The 23,199-nt window shown below is 36.9% G+C and overlaps 1 protein-coding gene across 3 annotated transcripts in view; it reads right to left on the bottom strand.

Moving 5' to 3' along the window:
* The window catches only part of MYSM1 (Myb like, SWIRM and MPN domains 1), a 42,593-nt gene extending 19,913 nt beyond the window's left edge, over positions 1 to 22,680 (bottom strand). For 2 of the 3 annotated variants that reach the window (XM_040232730.1, XM_040232731.1), the window contains exons 1-10: positions 22,584 to 22,680; positions 18,196 to 18,271; positions 16,483 to 16,553; positions 14,421 to 14,498; positions 14,307 to 14,330; positions 13,024 to 13,102; positions 10,065 to 10,163; positions 6,971 to 7,737; positions 2,577 to 2,707; positions 1,320 to 1,423 (exon numbers count right to left, since the gene is read on the bottom strand). In XM_040232730.1, the coding sequence (XP_040088664.1) occupies positions 1,320 to 1,423; positions 2,577 to 2,707; positions 6,971 to 7,737; positions 10,065 to 10,163; positions 13,024 to 13,102; positions 14,307 to 14,330; positions 14,421 to 14,498; positions 16,483 to 16,553; positions 18,196 to 18,271; positions 22,584 to 22,648 (1,494 nt within the window). In that variant the 5' untranslated portion in view covers positions 22,649 to 22,680. The remainder of the gene's footprint in view (positions 1 to 1,319; positions 1,424 to 2,576; positions 2,708 to 6,970; positions 7,738 to 10,064; positions 10,164 to 13,023; positions 13,103 to 14,306; positions 14,331 to 14,420; positions 14,499 to 16,482; positions 16,554 to 18,195; positions 18,272 to 22,583) is intronic. The other variant, XM_040232732.1, reaches the window with a different exon arrangement.
* Positions 22,681 to 23,199: the final 519 nt, after the last annotated feature.

Below are 23,199 nucleotides of genomic sequence, written 5' to 3'. Positions count from 1 at the left end.
AAAACAAAAACAAAGTGTATTCCGTGGTGGAAAAAAACAAAAACAAAAAAACTAGGGTAGACGTGTTTTATAGCCTAAATACTCTGAGGAAAAAAACCTGCTCTTTCATCTTCTATTCTTTTCTATTTACCTTGTTGCTGCTAAGTCGTTTCAGTCGTGTCCGACTCTGTGCAACCCATAGACGGCAGCCCACCAGGCTCCCCCGTCCCTGGGATTCTCCAGACAAGAACACTGGAGTGGGTTGCCATTTCCTTCTCCAATGCATGAAAGTGAAAAGTGAAAGTGAAGTTGCTCAGTCGTGTCCGACTCTTAGCGACTCCACAGACTGCAGCCCACCAGGCTCCTCACCCATGGGATTTTCCAGGCAAGAGAACTGGAGTGGGGTGCCATTGCCTTCTCCTCTATTTACCTTACCTATTACCAATTTCACCTATTTTATTAGTAAAGCCCTGGAGAAGGAAATAGCAACCCACTCCAGTATTCCTCCCTGGGAAATCTCTAGCCTGGTGGGTTAGAGTCCATGGGGTCGCAGAAGAGACAGACACGACTTACCAACTAAACAACAGCAACAATTAGTAAAAGCCAACAAGACTACAGCATGACTCTGCCTTTTGGGAGACTTGTTAGATCACCTGTTTTTAAAATAAGATGCATGCATTGTAAGACACTGTAAAACTCGTTACTGTTTAGTTGCTCAGCATGTCTGACTTTTCTGCGACCTCACAGACAGCCCACCAGGCTTTTCTGTCCATGGGATTTCCCAGGCAAGAATGCTGGAGTGGGTTGCCATTTCCTTCTCCAGGGGATCTTCCTGACCTAGGTATTGAATCCACGGCTCCTGCAATGGCAGGTGAATTCTTTACCACTGAGCCATGCAAGACCATGGAAGCCTGTAAAACTTATTAACCTCAAGAATTAAAAAAGACTAAAATATTTTGAACAGCTCTTCCGAAAAGCTAAATCTTATGGCAAGAATTTTAAGCACAAAAAGAAAATGGAAACAAAAAAAGAGCTTAAATGTATGGTTTTTAAAAGATATGTTGGATACGGATATCAAAATGAAGCAGTCTAAGACCACTTTAAGCAAAACACCGTGCTTCTGTGTAAAGTCTGTGAATGATTTTTAGATTTGGGGGGTTTGTTTTTTGCCTATAAATTAACATTAAACTGAATGGAAAGAGAAAAGTGAATGGCTTGGGTGAAAGAAAACATCTTCTTCTACTAGATGGCCATTTGTCAAACAGGTGAAGAGAAGCAGGCACAGCCTACTCAACAGAGCAAAGAACACCCCACCATTCAGCGAGCCGTGGGCTGCTCACCATAGACTGCAGGCGCTGGGCAAGCTGGTATGCTTCTACCGTGTCTTTTCGGTCTCTGATTCGTACTTTGTCAACAGGTTGTGGCCTGTTATATACAGCCTGTTCTATTGGAATCCAGAAAAAAAGAAAACAATCTATTATTTTGTAGAATTATTTGTACAATAGGAAGACATCTACAATTACAACCCAATTTCTAAGTTTTTTTTTAAGTATCTGTGTTTCTATCTTATACATCTGATGTGCTACTTGGTAGTTCTCACATGAAAGTAATGCTGTTTTCATGAGGAAATCTCAATAAAATGAAACATTCAGGAAATGGGTCATTTGTTTTTGATTGAATGAGTGCTAAGCCTACTTTGCTAGTTTTGGTATTCTAATACAGTAAACATGATTTCACTTTTCTCTGCGTGGCTAGGGAAGCTATGGCATCTTAGTTTTCCTATAAAGCCATCCCTGGTACCTTGCTTTGGGCAAGAAAAGACACTAAAATGAAGGATAGAGCCCACGGAAGACTGTAAATTCTATCTATCTCTACATGAAATGAAATAATCTCTGGTAGGAATTTTTCTGGTTGTCTTTTCATAGACACAGAACACAGAATATATTCCACTCAAACCACGGGTTACAACATTCTAATTAACTTGTCACTTTCCAACTATTATAACTATTATCTTTCTTCGAAATTATGTATGACTAGCACCAACTCCAGCAACTTGTACATGAAAACATTCATGTACAGCAGCAGCAGCAATTCAATAAAAGGGCAGAATACATTAAAAATATGCATGACTTTACATTTGAGAAAAACTAGGGTGAAAGAAACTTTCTACCACAAAAAATATTTTGGCACTTTTATTACATTTAAGTATAAAGGCTCATAAATTGTTTTATTTAAACACTGCTAGACAATATGTTTAGCATTAATACAGTATTTCCAAATTAAATGGGCTTTGACTGGACTTTTCATAAAATTAACTTTTACTTGACAAAGAATTGCATCCTTAAATCATTTCTACTACTTAATATTTTTCCTTTAGAAGCATCTATTTTGACTGCAGGTTAAAAAGAAATATAGTTTATCAACAGAAATCTGTTTTAAAACAAAATCTCAATACATTTATTCAATAACATTAGAGCACCTTTCTGTATTCTCTATCAACACTAAATCTACCTGAATTCTGACCATCAAAGAAATTAATGGGTGCTGTAAGGATAAAAAACGTTGAGTAAAAGATGTTGTTGGGTTTTTATTTTTACCACATCCAAAATTGATTGCTCCTATCAATTCGAGGTATGTATGAATCCGTCCAATACAATTAACATCCCCACAGTTCTTCAGGCCAGGACGTACTGAGGTCTTATTTAAGTATTTCGGTTTGCATATTTCCCTAAGAGACGGAAGTACAATTATTTTGGATAAATAAAAACATAAAAGAAGACTTCTGGGGGAAACTTTTAATACTTGAAATATTTTTAAAATGTACCCCCTTCTCAATATGTAAATGTGTAGTAAATACAATGCTAATACATAATACCCAAGTGTACTTTTTTCTGAAATGAAATATTTTTCAATGATACACTCATTAACAAGTACAGTGTGACTTTTACAAGTATCATTTCTTCCCAAACGTTAAACTCCATAGATCCCAGGACTTTGAAGTTAGAAGCATATTTATCTACAGACCCAAATGCAAGCCTCAACCTTTGAATAAAAAGGGCATATTCATAATATGTTGAAAATGCTTAGTATTAGACATTCCAATTTTTAATACATTGCTTAGGTTCATTTACTTTAACTTTGCTGGACAGCATCTTTTAATTACAAGCTACCTTATAAATGCTTAAAAGTTATATATTAATCATTATGCCAGTAACATTAAGTGCTCTCAGTGGAAAACAGATACTATATTCCATGCTAAAGAATCAAGAAATACCCAAAGACTGAAAGAAACAAGAGGTTTACAAAATAAAACAATTACTAAATACTTTGGTCACCTGATATGAAGAGGTGACTTATTAGAAAAGACCCTGGTGCTGGGAGGGCTTCCCTGATAGCTCAGTTGGTAAAGAATCTGCCTGCAATGCATGAGACACTGGTTCGATTCCTGGGTTGGGAAGATCTGCTGCAGAAGGAATAGGCTACCCACTCCAGTGTTCTTGAGCTTCCCTTGTGGCTCAGCTGGTAAAGAATCTGCCTGCAATGCAGGAGACCTGGGTTCAATCCCTGGGTTGGGAAGATCCCCTGGAGAAGAGAAAGGCTACCGACTCCAGTATCCTGGCCTGTATACAGTATACAGTCCATGGGGTCACAAAGAGTTGAATTCGACTGAGTGATTTTCACTTTCACTTTTCTCACTGATGCTGGGAAAGACTGAAGGCAGGAGAAGGGGACAAAGGACGAGATGATCGGATGGCATGACCAACTCAATGGACATGAGTTTGAGCAAGCTCTGGGAGATGGTGAAGGACAGGGAAGCCTGGCATGCTGCAGTAAATGGGGTTGCAAAGAGTTAGACATGACTGAGCGACTGAACAACAACTAAATATACTTAATATACCATGCTAGATGGTATAACATGAAGTCTTAGTAATGGAACTTAGTAAGAGTAGCAAACAGTTATGAGTACTTAGAACAGATGCCATACTATGGGTTATTTACAACTCTACAAAGATTTTATTATTCTTACTTTTGAGATGAAGCAACAAGAAACTAAGAGAAATTAAAGCACTTTGTTAAGGAAGTGACAAGATTCAAACACAGACTTTATGAACTGAGTGTTCAGATTTATTATATAACATAGGAATTCCTTAAGCAATCTTTATACTACAAATACATATTTTGTGTCCTACATATCAGGCACTGTTCTAGGCACAGATACAGAGATGAATCTGAAGTTCCTGGAGTTTCAGACCTTACATTCTAATAAGTCAATAAATGAATGAATAAATACTGTATTGTCAGGTATCAATAGCGCTAGGAAGACAGAATAAGGATAAGGGGATACAGCAGGGCAGAGAGGTAAAGACTATTTTAGATAGGGTGTTCAGGGAAGACCTAAGCAGAAATCAAATTTAAAATCATAAATTCTGAAGGTCAGTGAGGGTAAAAAGTATGGATTATGGGACGATAGCAGAAGTTCCATTAAAAAGGTGGGATTTCAGTGTGTCTTGTGTGAAAAGTACACACACTACACAAATGAAGGAAGGACAGCTGGAATGGGCAGGGTATACCCAGCTACCAAAAAACTATGCAGCTATGAACTGTATTGGTCTAATTAAAGATTACACAAATCAAAAGGCTTTAAACAAAGAGCTTAGTATTAGCACAGCACTGAACAAATGGTAAGGCCTCTAGAAATATCTGTTTATGATATAATGATTCATTCTTTCAATCTGTCTCTGTATTCCAAGCATTGTTCTAAGCAGGAGGGACAAAACAATTAACAATGAACATGGAGCCTATATTTATCATTGGGGTGGGGAGAGGGGAGACAAAACACAATTAAAAATATAGTATTTTCAGTGGTAAGAAGTTCTATAAGATATATACAATACAGGGTAAGAGAATGAGAGGGAGGAGATATGTGAGCTATTGTAGACACAGGGGAGAGAAAGAAGGCGTCTAATCTCCCTTGAGCAGAACTGAAAGAGAAGAGGAAGTGAGATTCACCAAAATCCAGTGGGGAAAAGCATTCGAGGCAGTGTGAAAAATCAGTCAAGGCCCAGAGTGGTAAGTATGAAAATAATGGGTCAAGACTGCATTCTCTGGAATCACCTCCACCTAATGTGACCTGGAACAAGCTGTTCCCTCTTTCAACCTCATTTCTCTCATCTGTAAAATGAGGACAAGGCTATCAAAGAGGACTAGAAAGAAATACAATGTTGGGCATTTAGTAAGTATTCCATGATTACTGGTTACTATTTTAATAAAATAGCCCCCGAAACAGGGAGTCAACTGCATGTGCTTTTATGGAAAAGATCTTCTAGCTACAAACAAATCTAGCAGGACTTTTTTTATCTTAAAACTTGAATTCTTCATTTTTTTTTTTTTAACACCGCCTCCAGTCTCTAAATACTCTGTTCTATTTCTGAAGAGAATAGGTTTGAGTTCCTGTTCAAAACGTTTATTTTTGCTTTCATACTGTTCGGCTAAATCATACTGAAACAGCAATATTTAACTGGTTTCATGAACTAAGGCAATGACATTAGGAAACTATTGCCATATAATTCATGCTACCCATATAAATTACTCTGCCTGTAAATCCAAAATTCAAAGTAACAAATGAAATTCGATTAAAGTAACATTAAACTGTCTTTGATAATTTATATAGACACTTTTGATTTAGTCATTATTTTGAAGTACTTCAATTTTGGCCATTCATGCTCTTATTTCCAAAAACAAAATTAGATACCAAGGGAGATTTAATTTTTCTGTTTTAAGTGTGAACTAGGCAATGTAGAATAATGGAAAGAGTAATTTACAGAGTCAAGATTTGCATTGAAGTCCTTCTTTTGTCAACAACCGGTCTGTATAATCCAAGTCAGCTCCCTAAGCCCCTCCTGACCTCAAGCTCATTCTTTCAAAGAGAGAAAACACCACCTGCCTAGTTTACAGGATTGTTCTGAGCAATCAGATAAAGAAAAGCTCTCTGTAAACTATAAAGCCCTATGTAAGTATCAGGAGTGGTTCCTTATAGGTATTCTTTTACTTTGATACCACCCTCACTTAGCATTTTCCCAACCTCAATCATTTGCAAAATAACCAAGCGAGAAAAAAAAATTTTTTTTTCTTTTAGAATAGGGCTTTCTTTAGATGTCAAAATGCTTAATATTATGTGAGTAAAATGAAAGTTACCGATTTAACAAGCCTGGTTTTTTCCTTTGGTAATCTTCCTAGGTCAGAACAGAAGCCCTCTGTAAAGACGGCTCTACACAATTTAATAGCTCCTGAAGCAGTAACAATCATGAATGTTTGATGATGTCTTAATTAAACTATTACGAAAAATGCAAATCACTTTCACAGCATTTAAGCTAATAAAGTGGGAAGTTTTTTGGCTTGTTCCCCATCCCTCACTAAGTAATTCAAATAAAAGGTACTGACAATTTAGAGGGTAAACTGAATATATAAAAAAAAAATTCTTATATTCTGATAAAGGAATTATTGACACATTATGTCACAAGTTCAAAGTCAAAAGCACTTAAGGCAGATTTTTAGAATAGTTTCTGAAATCAAGCCACATTAAATGATACTATCCTTGTCACCAAAGTTTTCTCTCTGTACTTCAAAGTACACCATAAACGAAGATAGACATTCTTCCCCTCTTTCAGTTCAGTAGTGTTTTCCATGTCTTCCTAACATTGTCCTACGAAACTGCTTTTTAAGGTAATGATTTATCCCTTTTCTTTTAGGACCACAGACTCTAATAAAATAACAGACAGATGGGTTAAGACAGCTACAGATGACAACATTTCCCAAAACTTTCAAATGGTTTCACTATGAGAAACCAAGTCTTGCCTACTGAAATGTATTAATATGTTAAAGCTCTCTGGAACACTAGGACTATAAAATACTAAATTCTGCATAGGCACATGTACATACTTTAGAGTTTCATAAGCTTTAAAATAGCATCTAAAATACAATTTTTCCTTACCACTGATCCAAAATATAATTCCTAATTTTCAAATAGCGTTCTGGTGTTTTAGCTTGGCGCCCCTCAAAAAACTCAGGAATTGCTTGTTTTTCTTCTTCTTGAATGATATTTCTATCAACTTCTATTTCTTGTTCTGGTGGCTTAAGCTCTTCTTCCTCTTGGCTCTCCTCCTCCACTTGGCAGGAGGAATGAAAAAGCAATTCATTATCACTCAAGTCTTTCTGAGCTTCACAAGGCTCTGGAGAAGGCAACTGTCTGGCATCATCTGTTATTCCATTCCCGTCATGTTTATCATAGTTCTTCATCAGCTTATCACATTTCTGATCATTTAATTCAACTAATTTTTGGTCACTGGTGTTGTAATTTTCAGTCCAAAGTCTAATTCCTGAGCTTGAAAGTGTTTCCATCTCACCTTGCTTTATATTCTGAAGGTATTCCTTGGAAGATTTAGAAATGGGATCTTCTTGGCTGTCAGAAACCAGTGCTTTACTGGTTTCAGGTCTTTCATTATTAGACATGTCTAACAAGAGAACACTGCTAAGATCCTTTTGGGGAACTGGAGAAGTCAACTCATCAGTTTCATCTGTGATGTCTACTTCTTCATCATCGGATAACTTTTCAATTTTTACAGCATTCAAGTTGGGATCAGCACGTCCCCTTAAGCCTGATGCTGTCCATGCCTTTGTCACTTCATCTTCATTTTTCATCTGGAAGTCACTGCTATTCTTCTGATTTGGTGTTTCCTTTTCTGGACCATCTAATTTTACCTGATTAAAAATCAAGACAAAATCTCCATAACATTAACATGTTTAAAATGCAATCACTGGCACACACAAAAAATAAGATACAAAGTTATTAAACTGAGTACATGTCAAAGGTATATCTTTACTGTGCTTTTTCTGAAGGGGTTACAACTACATTTTAAGTGTAAAAGATCATCACTTCAAATTTCCATAAATATATTTGACTCATTCATGGTCAAATGGTGAATTTGATTAATCAAATAATTATGCCCTACTATTAATACTTAGTTTTCAGTATGAAGCTTAAAATGGGAATCTAGCTCAGATCAACCATAGAAAATTAACCAAAAACCATCATACAAGGTATTTTTAAGATATTGCGAAGGCTTATTTCTCAGAATATCTGATACCTCAGCAGATCGTTTTTATAATGCTAAAAGCTCCTTTTAGTTAAAGGAGTCTATCTCACATATATTTACTGAGTAAATTAAAATCCATCTTTCATTTAAATACAAAGACAATAGAAACAAACTGGCTTTTGCAAGTTCATTTAATGTAGCTCTAATATTATAGAGCTTATAATTTAAGACATGAAACTATCATACCTGCTGTTATAAACATAAATATGTTGTAATGCAATAAAGAAAAGAAAATGAATGCTAACAAGTATATGTGATTTGAAATAAAATCTTTGTTACATATAATTTTGAAAAATCTTACAAATAACTAACATACCCAAGACATCACAGCTCCTAAAAAGAGATTATGTATAGATCCTTTATCACAACAGACTCCAAGGATACTGTATTGTAGTTAACTGGCTTACTATGTAGAGGAAAAGGAAAGGGTAGCAGGAGGGAAAATGAAATTTGGACATTTAGCCTGAAATAGCCTTTAACAACTTATTTATTTGAAGTCTCTCATTTTTAGCTTAAAATTGCTGACAAAATTTTGCATTGTATTTCATTATGTATTCATTTTCTTAATATTAAAATGTACCCTTTCATCTCAAGTCTCTGAGTAAAACTGACACTGCAAGAAGTCCCGCACATACGAGCCAGAGAAGCATGGCAAAGATAACTAAATCAGGCTTATTCCGTCTCACAACGCCTCGACCTTCGCAGGCTGTCTGGAAAATGCTTTCGCTGATTAAGAGGGAGCAGACTGACTGATTTACAATGAATTCATTCCATTACTTACTTCCTATGACCAAATGACACTAAATTAGGTAAGTCTTGTATACGGGGTAAAACCCAATACAGCTGACCCTTGAACAACAGGGGGTTAGGAGCACCATACAGCTGAAAATCTGCATATAACTTAAAGTTGGCCTTCCCTTTATGTGGTCCCTTAGCATCTGCAGTTCCATCTCAGGGGATGGTGCAGTGCTGTATTACTGACTATTGAAAAAAAATCCACATATAAGTGGATCAGCTCAGTTCAGCCTGTTTCGTTCAAGGGTCAACCCAATTTACATGAAAAGAAAGCACCAAATTTCATTTAAGACACTTTCAAATTCTAGATAATTATGCTTCTAGTACTCAAGCAGAACATAATAGAAAAATTCTAAATAGCAGAACTACATGGTTGAATACAGCACAAATTACTTTCGAGACTAAGGAACTAGACCGTAACTGTACATTTTTGAACACTGCAATTTATTAGAGTTTTCAGACAGGTCTTTATAATAATTGTACAAGTTTCATTGCTATTAAAAAGATTTTAGAATCATGTTAGCATTTTTGGCCCCTAAGCTCTAATAATTCTTAAAAGTTTAATGCAAATATTTAAAAAGGAAAAAAATTTTCCAGGAAGCAATGACCTCTAAGGTTTTCTCTTTGGAATACTATTTGCTTTATAGGGTGTTTTCAAGCAACTGATAATTTGCCCTATTTAACTGCATGAAATTAAGTGGAGTAACATAATAATACTAATTTAACAGCAATACTCAATACATTGAAGATATGCTTTGAGATTTTCGAAGACAAACATTTACAGGGTACTTTATGGGTATAAAATATTTTCACTATAAACACTCTGAACATTAAGACTTTAATGCCAGGTGGCACCAGTGGAAAAGAACTCGCCTGCCAATGCAGGAGATGTAAGAGAGACGGGTTCAGTCCCTGGGTTGGGAAGATCTCCTAGAAGAACCCACTCCAGTATTCTTGCCTGGAGAATCCCCACAGACAGAGGAGCCTGGCAGACTACAGTTTATAGGGTCACAAAGAGTTAGACATGACTGAAGCGACTTAGCATGTATGCAAGCATGCCTGAATTAAAGAACTATTTACGCTTATTAATTTTATTTATTTTAAATATGATCACTAGGATATTTATATCCTGCTTACCTTATTTTTAAAGTACTGTCTCGCATAACTCTTCACTTGTAAAACAGTGCGACTTTCAATTAGCTTTGCAATTTTGGTCCACCTTCGGCCAAATTTAGCCTATGTTATCAAAATGGAAAAGAAATTGTTTTTGATTAGCTTAATTAACATTCCAAATTACTGCCAAATTAAAAAAAAGTAAAATGATCTATTTTTGTTTTCTAAAATACACAAGTCTCATATATAGTTAAGACTCTTAAAATCAAAGCCCACAATCTCCTCTTTGAATCTTGACTTCAGAAAGCAGACCAAGATGATTTAGAAATCTCTTTCTATAGCTACCTAAATGAAGATCCATCACTTCTATGTATTCCTACAGTATGTATTAGTATTATACATTATGATGTTCCAAAATTAAGGATAACTCAACAAAAAAGTGCATTGAAATGGAGGTGGGTTGTATGTTCTATTTTCCAATTATAGAATCAACTGACTATGTTCCAACGCTAATTTCAAAAAAATTTTCTTAGTCAGATTCCATATTAAAACATATGTTACAAAAACTTTTACACTGTTCAGATATCACAGTAAACTGAATTAAAAGATTGAATCACAAATAAAGTGACCTCCAACCAACACCTCCCTACATCCCTTCATTGTCAAAGGCTGTGTACATACTAACATCGAGGCTGTGAAGGGAAAAACTGAGAACCTGAGGGAGCTCTGATGTGTTTGCAAATACAGACATGAATGCAGTATAATTTTAAAGCTAGACAGTATTTTTAATTATCAAGTCTATCATTTGATACATAAATCTCCTTTACATTATCTCTAACACAAGATACTCTCTATTTCTCAAAGAAGCTCAACAATCCTTTTTTAGATTTCCTAAAACTATTTAAAGGAAAAAAAAAATACAACAACTCAGAGAAGTTGATCTCAGGGCCAGATTTACATGCCAGAGAGTCATGACTAATGGCAATAAATTATCCTGACCTAAATGATAAATCTTAACTTACATACTTATTTCTGGTATTCAATAGAAAATCTGACATATGGACAATTTCTTAAAACTGAAAGTACTTCTGAGAAAATCAGTAAGTATAAATTAATAACTTATGATAGTTCTTAACTAATACCTGAGATCAACTTTCTGAAGATTTAATTATCTGTAGTATGTGCTAAGGGCTTCCCAAGGTGGCGCAGTGGTAAACAATCTGCTTGCCAATGCAGGAGGTACAAGAGAAGCGGATTTGATCCCCGGGTCAGGAAGATCTCCTGGAGTAGGAAACGGCAACCTGCTCCTGTGTTGCCTGAAAAATCCCATGGACAAAGAAGCTTGGCTGGCTACAGTCCATAGGGTCGCAAAGAGTCAGACACAGCCGAGTGACTGAGGACACACATTGTGTAATGATGGGAAATATGTAATTTGGTAGCATGGAGCACTCTTTTGGAAATAGGAAAGATCTGGATAAAGTGTGACTAGTTAGGATTCTAGGGGCTTGGGCACTATGAAAATTGGAGAGGGGACACCAGCAAGAGAAGCAAAGAAAACATTCACCAATTTAAAAATAGAGCAAAGGGACAAGAAGGAAAAAATCTTTCATCATTCAGTACCACATAATTTCCTACTCTCAAGCCTGAGAGAATTCAGATTATAAGCAAATGATACTAATGAGTTACACAGGCTGAGAATACAACCAATGGTTCCATGTATTTTTGTGGAAAAATATTTTAGGTTTAAAATATCTCTTTATATATACACAGATAGATATAGATATCTACATATGTACCTTAAAAAGACACTTACTTTTATAGGGACAAATTATCTCTGGAAGGATTCACAAGAACAGGTGACAAGCAAAGAAAACTAAAGGTTGTGACAGAAGTCAGAAGGAGACTTAACACTCTACAACTTTAGGTGCCATTTGAGTTCTGAACCATGGAGCTAAGCCTCTATAACTACCACCAATGCCAACAAGAACAACCCCAAAATTCACAATCCATTTGTGTGTATATTCTGATCTTTGCTAATGGACAAAACATTAAAGTTGTCAGCAATCTTAAATATACGACTGGTTAATTAGATTATATAAATGACAATCACACGACAGACTAAAATATCAGTATAAAAAGCATCAAAAGTAAAGGAGAAAAATCTCAGGAGGAGATATAACCCTCAAAATAGTTTCTGTAGTTATATTAACTATGTTTCAATTTGCATTCATGAATCCTACATAATATTACATATTCTACATATATAATATATAAATATATATAATTTCAAAATTAATATTGGGTAATATGTACCTTAAAGAAAAAAATATAATCTACTATAGACAGTTAAAAAAATTCCTGCATATTTTGTTAAGTTTCATTATATTAAGGCACTTCCTCATAATTAGAAACTTGTGTACATTTTTTTTTCCATTATGCAACTGTGAATATTTAAATAGATCTCAGGGAAACATTCATGCAAAAGGAATGTTTCTGGTCTTTAACTATATCCATTAAAATATTTAGATTGTGTGCACAAATGCCAAAATCGGAATTGAAAAAACTCAGCTCATCACCCAGACTGTTCCAAATACAAGTTTTTCCCCCAAAGAAAAGATCAGGTAATTATAAATAAGTTTGCCTTTCAGCACAGGTGGTTGGTAAAACATATAGATATAGTACAATTTCTTGGGTTTTATTAGTACCAAAAAAGGGGTGAAAAACTACCTAAAATATTGAGTCAAATCTATCAATATTTTAATATTTTAGTAACTTAAGTATGAGTTAAAAGGAATTCTCTCATACTATACTACAAACATAATCATTCTAACTAACTACATCATTTAACTACAGAAAAACTATAAATGTGATTACTGTAATTAAAATGAAATTTTCAGTCTCTATAAATTAATTTAACCTTATAATTCTATCAATATTTGCTTCTAGAATTATTTCACTATAAATTAAAAATTGCTCTATTTACCAGCCCTTGTTCAAACAGCTCTTTTTCTTCTATCGTCCACTTTACTGAGTAACTGGCTGGTTTTGTAGGAGAGTGTACCCTGAGGGGAAAAAGAGGAATTGCAAAAAAATTTCTGAAATGGAACATTCCATATTTATGCAGCTAAAGGTTATAGATAGCCATGGGCTAAACTTAATACTTTTTGAGTCTAAGAATTAAAAAGAAGAGAAGAAAAAGCAGGCCACAGCCTCTACCTGGGGGACCAGATTTACCCTGTCTTATATACTTCTCTAGCTCAGGACAGGAGCCCCCAAAGACATAATCCTTGGGTCTGAGTGAAGATAACACTAAAAGACATCAAAGGAAATAACAAATAGGCTTCCTTAGACTGGACACAAAGCAGCAAATGTTAATACATCTCCAAAACCTGAGAGGCTTGTCAGAGATAAAACTGGCTCCAGAAATACCATCTGATTCTTCTATGTAAATCTACATAAATATCAAGCCGGAAAAGAGGTGAAAGTACTATAACACTATAATTATTGCTTTTGAAATGCAGGACATTAAGAAATTAAAAATAAAATTGAGATGAAGCCAACTACTTTAATTGACGTGAACCATTAATCTTTTCTTTAACTTCATTTTTTAGTTGTTGTTGCTTGTTCAGCAAAATGCAAAAGCCAAAGTCTGTTCAGTGCTCAAACTCTTGATAATTACAAGTCTACCCTCTAAGGGATTATAAACATGCAAGCTTAGAAACACTGAATAACATCAAACCTTCTTCAATTATAGGGAAAGGATGTTTATAAAACAGTTAATACTTAACTTCTCTAGATAATTTTTAAAAACTACAAATTCAAATTAAAGTTTTATTTGAAACAAATGAAAATTAACTGACAGGGCAACAGAAATCAAGTCAATTCATAATATACTAGAGGGCAGCTTACACCTGTGGTGGATTCATGTCAATCTATGCCAAAACCAATACAGAATTGTAAAGTAAAAATTAAAAATAAATAAATAAATAAATTTAAAAAAAAAAAAAAATTTTTCCCAGAAATCCCTAGAAAACCACCTTTTCCATAGTTTAGTAAAATTGCCTATGTAGGGCCATAAAGGTTCTGACAAATAAATAATAAAATTATCTTGTAACATTCCAACATTTGTACAAGAAATTTTGATTTTATATTTGTGTAAACCCAAGGTCAAGAGGATTTTTCCACAGGCCAACTATAACTTGTTTAATTTTCCCCTAATTTTTAACTAATCAAAAAGATTTTAAAGTATAAAACGTAAGTACATACATGATTTTTGCTGTTTTCTGCAGACTGCACCACATGAAAAAAGAAAATAAGGAAGCCTGTGAAGTTTTTAAAAATACAATTCAGACTTTTAAAAGCATTATAAATTGATTTTACCTCTTCAAGTATTTTTTATCATCTTCCTTTTGATCAAGCCAGAATTTTCCTGGAAGTGACTTATTGGATAAGTAATACCTGTATAATTATTAAAGAAACTTTTAAAACAATAATAAAGTCCTATAAATTATTATGCAATTTGTATAAAGCAGGCACTCACATATCCTGAAAATCACACTTAAATTCAAGTGAAACCAATTCTTCTCAAAAAATTTTCCAGGTGTGTAATAACAAAAATGTTTGTATCTTATAGGGTTTTTATCTGGATTAAATATTACATGTGAAGTCACACATACACAGTATCTGCACAAAATGTGTACTACCTAAATGCTAGTTTCTCTTTCTTCCCTAGTAGAAGTGGCTAAGAAAAGAGATATCCTCAATGTTTTATGTAAATCTTTTTTCCTAACACATATGGAGAATTAACAGATGAATCTGACTGTTCGTCCAGGATAATTCAGGAGTATCTGCTTTCACGTTTCTGAAGGTAACAGAGAAGAGTTTAGGGTTGTCCTCTACCCTGACAAATGTAACGAACACTTGGGTCAAACCCACCTCTCGGATTGATTAAGCCTAGCCTACACTGTTATACTTTTAGATTCCTCACTTAGCAAATACTGACCGTGTGTCATGCGCACGAGGCATCACGGCAGATACCAGGCGCTGAAGACAAGGACAGAAGAAAGCATTATCCTTGTTCATCCAAGAGCTCGCACAGCTTTTACTATCATTATTTTGTTCCCAAGTTTGGAAGTGAACCACTGACTACCTAAATATTCATTAATCTAGAATGACACTGTTCAACACATTGGCTAAGAGCCTCATGTGTAGCTACTGAATACCTGAAATGTGGTTAGCACAAACTGAGATGTATGTACTGTTAAGTATATAAAATGGACACTGGGTTTCAAAGAGTATAAAACAAAGAATGTAAAACATCTCAATGTTTACATATTAAATGTTGAAATATATTTTAAATATACTGGGTCAAATAAAATGTTATTATAATTGATTTCCCCTGTTTTAAACATGGCTACTAGAAAACCGTAAAGGACATATGTGACTTGCACTATTTTTCTACTGAAAAGCGATGATCCAGGCTATAGCTGTAATGTTTGAGGAGAGCTGGAGAGTAAGAAAGCCTAAAAGGGGTTTACCTATGAGAATTAAAGGTACACAGACACCCTGAAAACAACACAGCAATAACTGGGAGTAAAAGGAACAGAAATTCTGGCTTAAAAAGGAGATAAAAATCCATGAAACACAGAAGAGTTGAAAACAAACCACTCACTACTTTAATTAGAGTTATATTAATAATCTTTATAAATCAGAAAACTTTTTATTCAATCCTTTTATTTTACATGTAAAAAAAAATATGAGTTCCCCAAAATTTAAGGTGCAAATATCACAAACAGATGAAAGAAACAGGGCAAGAAGCCAGTGGCTGAACTGTGAATAAGGACCTACAACTTCTGGGAGAAAAAAAATCTTCATTCTATAGTTTTGTGTTTTTTACTTAGATTGCTCCCAGTAACAGCTATAAATTGGTAGAATAAGAAGTGAGAACTTTTACATATTCTAATTCTGTGTCTTTGGACGAATTAATATCTCATACAACTGAAAATGGGAGGTCTGGACTAGAAAATTTGGACTTAAACTAAGGATTCTAGCTGATTTAAAACACTCTATAGGGAATTCCCTGCTGGTCCACGGTTAGGACTTCACATTTTCCCTAAAGAGGGAATGGGTTCAATCCCTGGTCTGGGAACTAAGATCCCACATGCCATGTGGCATGGCAAAAAGATAAAAATTAAAAACAAAACAACTACCACCAAAAAATCTCTATAATTTCTGTTCAATATTAAGGTAATTGAAAGAGTTGGTTGACAACAGAAACTCAAAAGTATTGGGTCAGATCTCAGACTTAGTGGTAAAACAGAATAGGTAGGTAACATTATACACTAGCATTATATCTAGCAACTAACAGTGGTCTCTTTTGTAAGTTTTGCATTAATGGATTTTTAACCCTGAAATCACTTTCCTCATAGTCAATAAAGGATACTCTTCTTCCAACAACATTTTCTCAATGACAGCTCTGTTCTCTTCACTGATGGTGCTATCCAGAGTCCAAGGCTATTAAAAAAAAAAAGGAAGAATAATTTTTTTTTATTTACTGCTTTCTGAAACCAACTACTATTTTGTTAAATGAAAATACACAATAATATGATTACAAATAATAAAGCTACCATTTACCGAGAAAACAGACAGATCTTTGGACTCCTATGATAATGCTGAGACAGGCATCACTACTTCACAGATGCATTCATAGAAGCAGTAACTAACGTTTTAAGTGGGAAAGAAGAGACTTGAGCCTTAGATTCCTAGGCTCTGGCTCCTACTCATGATAAAGTAATAATGGTTATCCTGCATGAGGAACAATTAAGATACTACTAAGATTTTGCTAGATACCTCACCTATTAATATTTCCAAAACTCACCACAATTCCTTTTTTCCCCTTAAGCCACAGTCTCTCCATACTTCTTTTAAACTCTTAAAACATAAACATTTTCAGCCAAGTCTCTTTTCCAAGCTCTATTTAGATGGTTATAACTAACTACCCACTCAAAATTTCCACCAACTACCCACTCAAAAATTACCTAACAGGCTTCTTAAAACTTCACATGTTCAAAACAAAATTTACCAAAGCATAATCTTCACCAGCTTCTCTCCTGCCTTCCCAATTTTGTAAGCAGCATTACTAGTCACCAAGCTATTCCAGCCTGAAACCCAGGAATCATCCTGGATTCTTTCCTTTTCCTTCAATCCCCAAACCCAATATAACAAGCATTTCTACCACCCAAACATAATTCAAATCTGTCAACTTCTGCCATAACCTGAGGCCAAGCCATCACCAAATCTTGCTTAGGTCCCTAGAAATGTTTCCTAACTAGTCTCTTTCATTTTCTTCCTGCCTCCTGCTAGTGTAACAGGGCCATCATTTGCCTCCCCAACCTGTCACCTCTCCCCCTTTCCTACTATATTCTAGATACTGGATTTCAACAACAGCCTTCGTGCCGCTGTTCTTTCTGCAAATAGTAGTTTTCCTCTACTCTTCACATTCCTACTTCTACTTTCAACTTTAATGTCACATTCTCAGTTTCCCTCACCATGTCTGTCTTGATTATGGTTGTATTCCCCAAAACCTGGCCTGGTGTCTGGCACATACTAAGTATTCAATAGTTGTTGTTCAGTTGCTAAGTTGTATGTGACTCTTTTGTGAACCCATGGACTGTAGCCCGCCGGGCTCCTCTGTCCATGGGGTTCCCCAAGCAAGAATACTGGAGTGGGTCACTATTTCCTCCTCCAGGGGATCTTCCTGCCCAGGGATCAAACCCGCATCTCCTCCAATGGCAGGGGGTTCTTTACTGAGTCACCAGGGAAGCCCAAGGACTCGATAAATAACTGTTAAATGAAGAAATGAACCATGCAGCAATCCCCATATTTTAGATGAAGAAACTGCGGTTCATAAATCTGATAAGTGGTAGGGCACCAATTTGTGCCTAAATCTAGCTGGATCCAAAGTTGTTTCCCAGAAGGCCATTTTTTCAGTCAAAAGAAAAAAGAATAAATTCCTTCTATTTTTAAGTTAAGAAAAAGGTTTCACTATCTTACCTCTGTGACCACTGAGAACTAGCACCAAGTTAAAAAAAAAAGAGAGATACTCTGCGCACTGAGTAATAGCTTAATATACCTGATATTTCCATAAAATACTTACAATAAGACCATTCTCAGTTCTCCATGATGAATCAAGATAATGATCTTGTAAAACAGATGCTGTATTTTCATCACTTCTGTAATAATTGAGAAAATAGGTATGGAAGTGAAATTATACCAGTTAATGAATATAATTTACAAGGCACAGTGACTGACAGGTTTCGTATGTTAAACAAATATTTAGTTCCTTTCTCCATCCTATTTCAACTGCCAAATATCAAGTTTGTTTACTTCTGTTTCCCAAAAATAAACAACTCCATGAGGAAAAAACTACCTCCAAACAGCAACCACACACAACATATTCTGTGGCTATGAACCAACGCTTCAGATTTCTTTTGATGAATATGCACATCTATACAGGAATTCAACTTTATGACTCTCCTGGTTATATCTAAAGCATAAAAGCCACCCATTAATAGTACCACTCTCAAAATGGAAGAAAAAGCAAGAAGAAATAGAAGAAACAAAAGAAAATACTTGAAGGAGGACAGTACAGTGAAGAGATCTAAGAAATCTGTTGTTTTAACTCACATAACAAAAATTAACTTGAGTTATCTGGGGGCTTTTCTATGTCCTTGAGGGATTCAACTTTGTTAATTCTCACCTTTTAACTAATTAGAACTCTCTAAAGTCACACTTAAGAGAGTCATAGTTACTTCCACCGTTTAGAAACAGTTAGAGACTTAATTTCAGGGGGCTCCAAAATCACTGCAGATTGTGACTGCAGCCATGAAATTAAAAGATCTTGCTCCCTGGAAGGAAAGCTATGACCAACCTAGACAGCATATTAAAAAGCAGAGACATTACTTTGCCAACAAAGGTCTGTCTAGTCAAAGCTATGGTTTTTCCAGTAGTCATGTATGGATGTGAGATTGGACTATAAAGAAAGCGGAGCGCTGAAGAATTGATGCTTTTGAACTGCTGTACTGGAAAAAACTCTTCAGAGTCCCTTGGACTGCAAGGAGATCCAACCAGACCATCCTAAAGGAGATCAGTCCTGGGTGTTCATTGGAAGGACAGATGCTGAAGCTGAAGCTCCAATACTTCGGCCACCTGATGCAAAGAGCTGACTCAATGGAAAAGACGCTGATGCTGGGAAACACTGAAGGCGGGAGAAGGGGATGACAGAGGATGAGATGGTTGGATGGCATCACTGACTCGATGGACATGAGTTTGAGTAAGCTCTGGGAGTTGGTGACAGGGAATCCTGGCATGCTACAGTCCATGGGGTCACAAAGAGTCAGACTTGACTGAGCGACTGAACTGAACTGAAAGTCACATTGTTCACTTCATATGAATAGTTAAGTTTGAGGAGGCCCAATCTGTGATATAATTAAATTTAAAATTTGCTTCTATATGTTTTGAAGTTATAAAAGTTTCCTAGTTCGTGACTTTTCCCAGTCTATACTTAGAAACTGCTATACCTCTTAGAAACTGCTATAATATAAAGTTTATTGTCTGTCTCATCCAATAAGAATGTGAGTTCCATAAAAGCAAGGACTTAGTTTGGATGAGTGCTATAAACCCAGAGCTAGGCATATAAATGATAGTCAATATTCGTTGAATGATTGAATGAACAGGTAGGTGGGGTATGGATCACACAGGTCTCTAGGGAGTTGGGAGTACCATCATCAGATCTGATGTAAGAAAAGACTACTCTAACTTCAGGAAAGACTAGAAAAGGGTCAAAGAGACAAGAAGCAGTTAAGAGGGAGTGATTACATAGATATTAGAGAGAAGTGACAGTAACTTAGACCTAAAGCACAAGCAATGTGAACAGGAAGAAGTGAACACATCTGAGAGGATACTCAGAATCTACAGACTCTCTAATAGGAGAGAGATAAGGAAAAAGGTTAAAATCTAGGTCTCTTCCCTGCATGAGTGGGTGGATGGTGCCATTTACTGAACTAGGGAACTTGAAGAGGCAGGTTGGGTAAGGAAAGTTTCTATAAAGTGAGACTGAGGAGCTTGTGGCTCACCCAAGGGCAAATAGATTCAGGAAAACGGATAAATGGATCTGAAGATCATGAGAGAGATTTGAGCTGGTGACAGATTTGGGCAATATCAGCCTGTTATTAGATGGAATTTAAGATTAAATGTCATCTGTGTGGGTCAAAATTGGTGGAACATTGGGAAATTTTCATATGGTCCAACTTAACAGAAATTTAAGCCTTGAGAGATGGACTGTATGGTTAGTAAGAAGTCTTATGACAAAATTCCTTGGAAATACTATGATTTAAAGAACAAGTAGAAGAAACAGGATAAGAATGGTAGAAGGGAAACAAAACACTTCAATGCATCTTCTAACCTTGGTAACCAGCACTTAGCAAGGACTTAAAAGTGTGTTTTCAATTAATCCTCAAGATGTCATGATCAGCTATAACTGAACAATTCAGAGGGGCATCTAAGTGTTTACTCACACCAAATTCCACATGATTAGAGTACCAACACTAGGGAACAACTGTCACTAGACTGTAATGTTCATGATGCTCTATAGAATTGTGTGAGACAATGACAATGACCATCAGGAACCAACAACCAGTTACTGGCTTCATGAGACTAATGTGACTGTAAGTGCCATCAGTAGACTTTGGGCTCAAACAGAATAATAAGAAAAGGAAAGAAAAAAGAAAAAGAGAAATAAAACACAATCATAAAAATAAAGAAAAACCCATGGAAAGAGGGGAAGAGTCAGTGCTCTCAGATAATCTTTAGTGTTTCCAAGGGCAGCTCATCTCCCTTGAACTTCAGATAAGAATCCCTCGAATCTATTTCATACACTTATTGTGGAAAGTAAATCAAACCATGCATGCAAAAGCACTCAGTCAAGATTAACTTAATCTACACAAATGTGAAAGATTCTTATCAAAGGCTTTCTGCTCATTTGTATAGACTTGTACTGTTTTGTCTAAACATTTGAAGGAGACTTAGTTACTTCTCATTTTTATAGTGTTTTAAGTTCAGGAAAACTTTAAATGGCTCTGTTTCAGTCCCTCATGGACAGGGTTGGTACTCTTCTTCACAATTTACAAAGGTGCTATTATTAGGTTGGATCATGTGAAATTGCTATTTTTTTTATAAGTCAAAAACGGTCTAAGCCTCACAATTTTACCTGGCTCAATGTAGAGACTTCTAATGAACTTGTTCATAGTTATAAGCAACACAGTTGGCTGAGTTGAGAACTGAGGTCTTCTGATCCTGACCAGTCTAAGCCTCTTCTATTACTAAAAGAGAAATCTGAAAGCACATCTTTAAAACCGCATGTATCAATTTCTTTCTCTGCAAGCAAGGAGTCCAACAGCTAGATATCTCAAGCTGGAGGCTGCTTTTTAAAAGTCACACTGGCCTGCTCCGCAGGAACTGGTACTAAATGGTGACCTCTCACTGGGTCCTCAAAATACTATCCGTGGTGGGAAGGTAAAGAACACAACACTTACAGAGCACCTCTCTTATACTAGAGCACATCCCCAAATCATTTCATTTGATCTTCACAATAACCGTATGAAGTACATAACATGATAGTCAGCTTACACAAGAGTTGTCTGAGGCCCAAAGTCACACTGCTAGTAACTGCTGCTGCTGCTAAGTCACTTCAGTCGTGTCCGACTCTGTGTGACCCCATAGACGGCAGTCCACCAGGCTCCCCCGTCCCTGGGATTCTCCAGGCAAGAACAGTGGAGTGGGTTGCCATTTCCTTCTCCAATGTATGAACGTGAAAAGTGAAAGGGAAGTCGCTCAGTCGTGTCCGACTCTTCGCGACCCCATGGACTGCAGCCTACCAGGCTCCTCCGTCCATGGGATTTTCCAGGCAAGAGTACTGGAGTGGGGTGCCATCTAGCTGGGTCAATACACAGCTGTCAAACTCTTAAGTCCCACCCCTTTCTTTTAGATCACGCTGCATGTCGGGAAGTTTTCACAACTACCCCTACGTGGAAGAGGAAACCAGAGGCTAGTAGGGATAAAACGACACGCCCAAGGTCACACGGCCCGCAAGCGAGGGAACAAGAATTCCTAAGTTCGGTTCTGTCCAGGGACCGCCCCTGTTCTAATTATTTTTGGGGCGGTGGCAAGGAGGCGGGTTCTGGGGAGGCAGTAAAGGAAGAAGCAATCTAATTGCTTAAGAGTATGCAATGTGCTAGGCGCGGTCAGCGCCCTCACAGGATCCCGGTAAAAGGGCTGTCCCACGCTAGTCTACGGTACCCGCCCTCTGGGATCAGGAGGAGCCAACAGACGCGATGGGCGAGGCGCGCCTCTCAGGCCGGCAGGAGACCCTGGCCCAGGGGATGGTTTTCCACTCCCCCGGCCCTTGCCGGAACCGCGGCCTTTAGAGGGTACCTTCTCACGGCCGTGCCCCTCCTCGTCTCTGCAAGCCCAGTCTCAACTGCTCACCCAGACTGTGCTGCCGCTGGCACTACGTCCCCTTCGATATCCACATCCGCTTCCTCAGCCGCCATGATGGGACCTGACCCCAGCCGTCCTCCCGAGAGATCCCGCGAGAGGTGGAGGGCCTGAAGGCGGGGCCATGTACGTCATGGGGCGGAGTCGACGCCTCGGCCAGCTCTTTCCAGGCTGGCGAAGCGGGGTTTCAGAGAAAAGATGCTAAGGAGTTCTGGGGTTCGATCCTTTTGGCTTTTGTTGAGGAGCAGCTCAGTGCTAAGGAATCCGGTTGCGATAGGCCAGTTCGATCCCTACATTGGATCCTCTGGAGTAGGAAATGGCAACCCACTTCGGTATTCTTGCTGAGAAATCCCGTAGACAGAGGAAACTGGCAGGCTACAGTCCATGGGGTCACCCGAAATAGGCACAACTTAAAGACTAAGCTTCAACAAGCTTGCTGCCTTGGCAAACAGCCCAGGCTTGGGTTTTGAAGAGATTGTGCTCTTGCATAAATTATTTGGCGCCTCACTTCTCTGATTTGTAAAATGGGGATAATAATAATAATCTGCCGCTGCTTAGTCCCTCAGTTATGTCCGACTCTTTGCGACCCCATGGACACAGCCTGGTG

Source organism: Oryx dammah, unplaced genomic scaffold (assembly GCF_014754425.2).
Source record: "Oryx dammah isolate SB20612 unplaced genomic scaffold, SCBI_Odam_1.1 HiC_scaffold_28, whole genome shotgun sequence".
Classification (NCBI taxonomy): domain Eukaryota; kingdom Metazoa; phylum Chordata; class Mammalia; order Artiodactyla; family Bovidae; genus Oryx; species Oryx dammah.
Note: the sequence above shows the minus strand (reverse complement) of the source record. Positions and strands in the feature narration are given on the sequence as shown.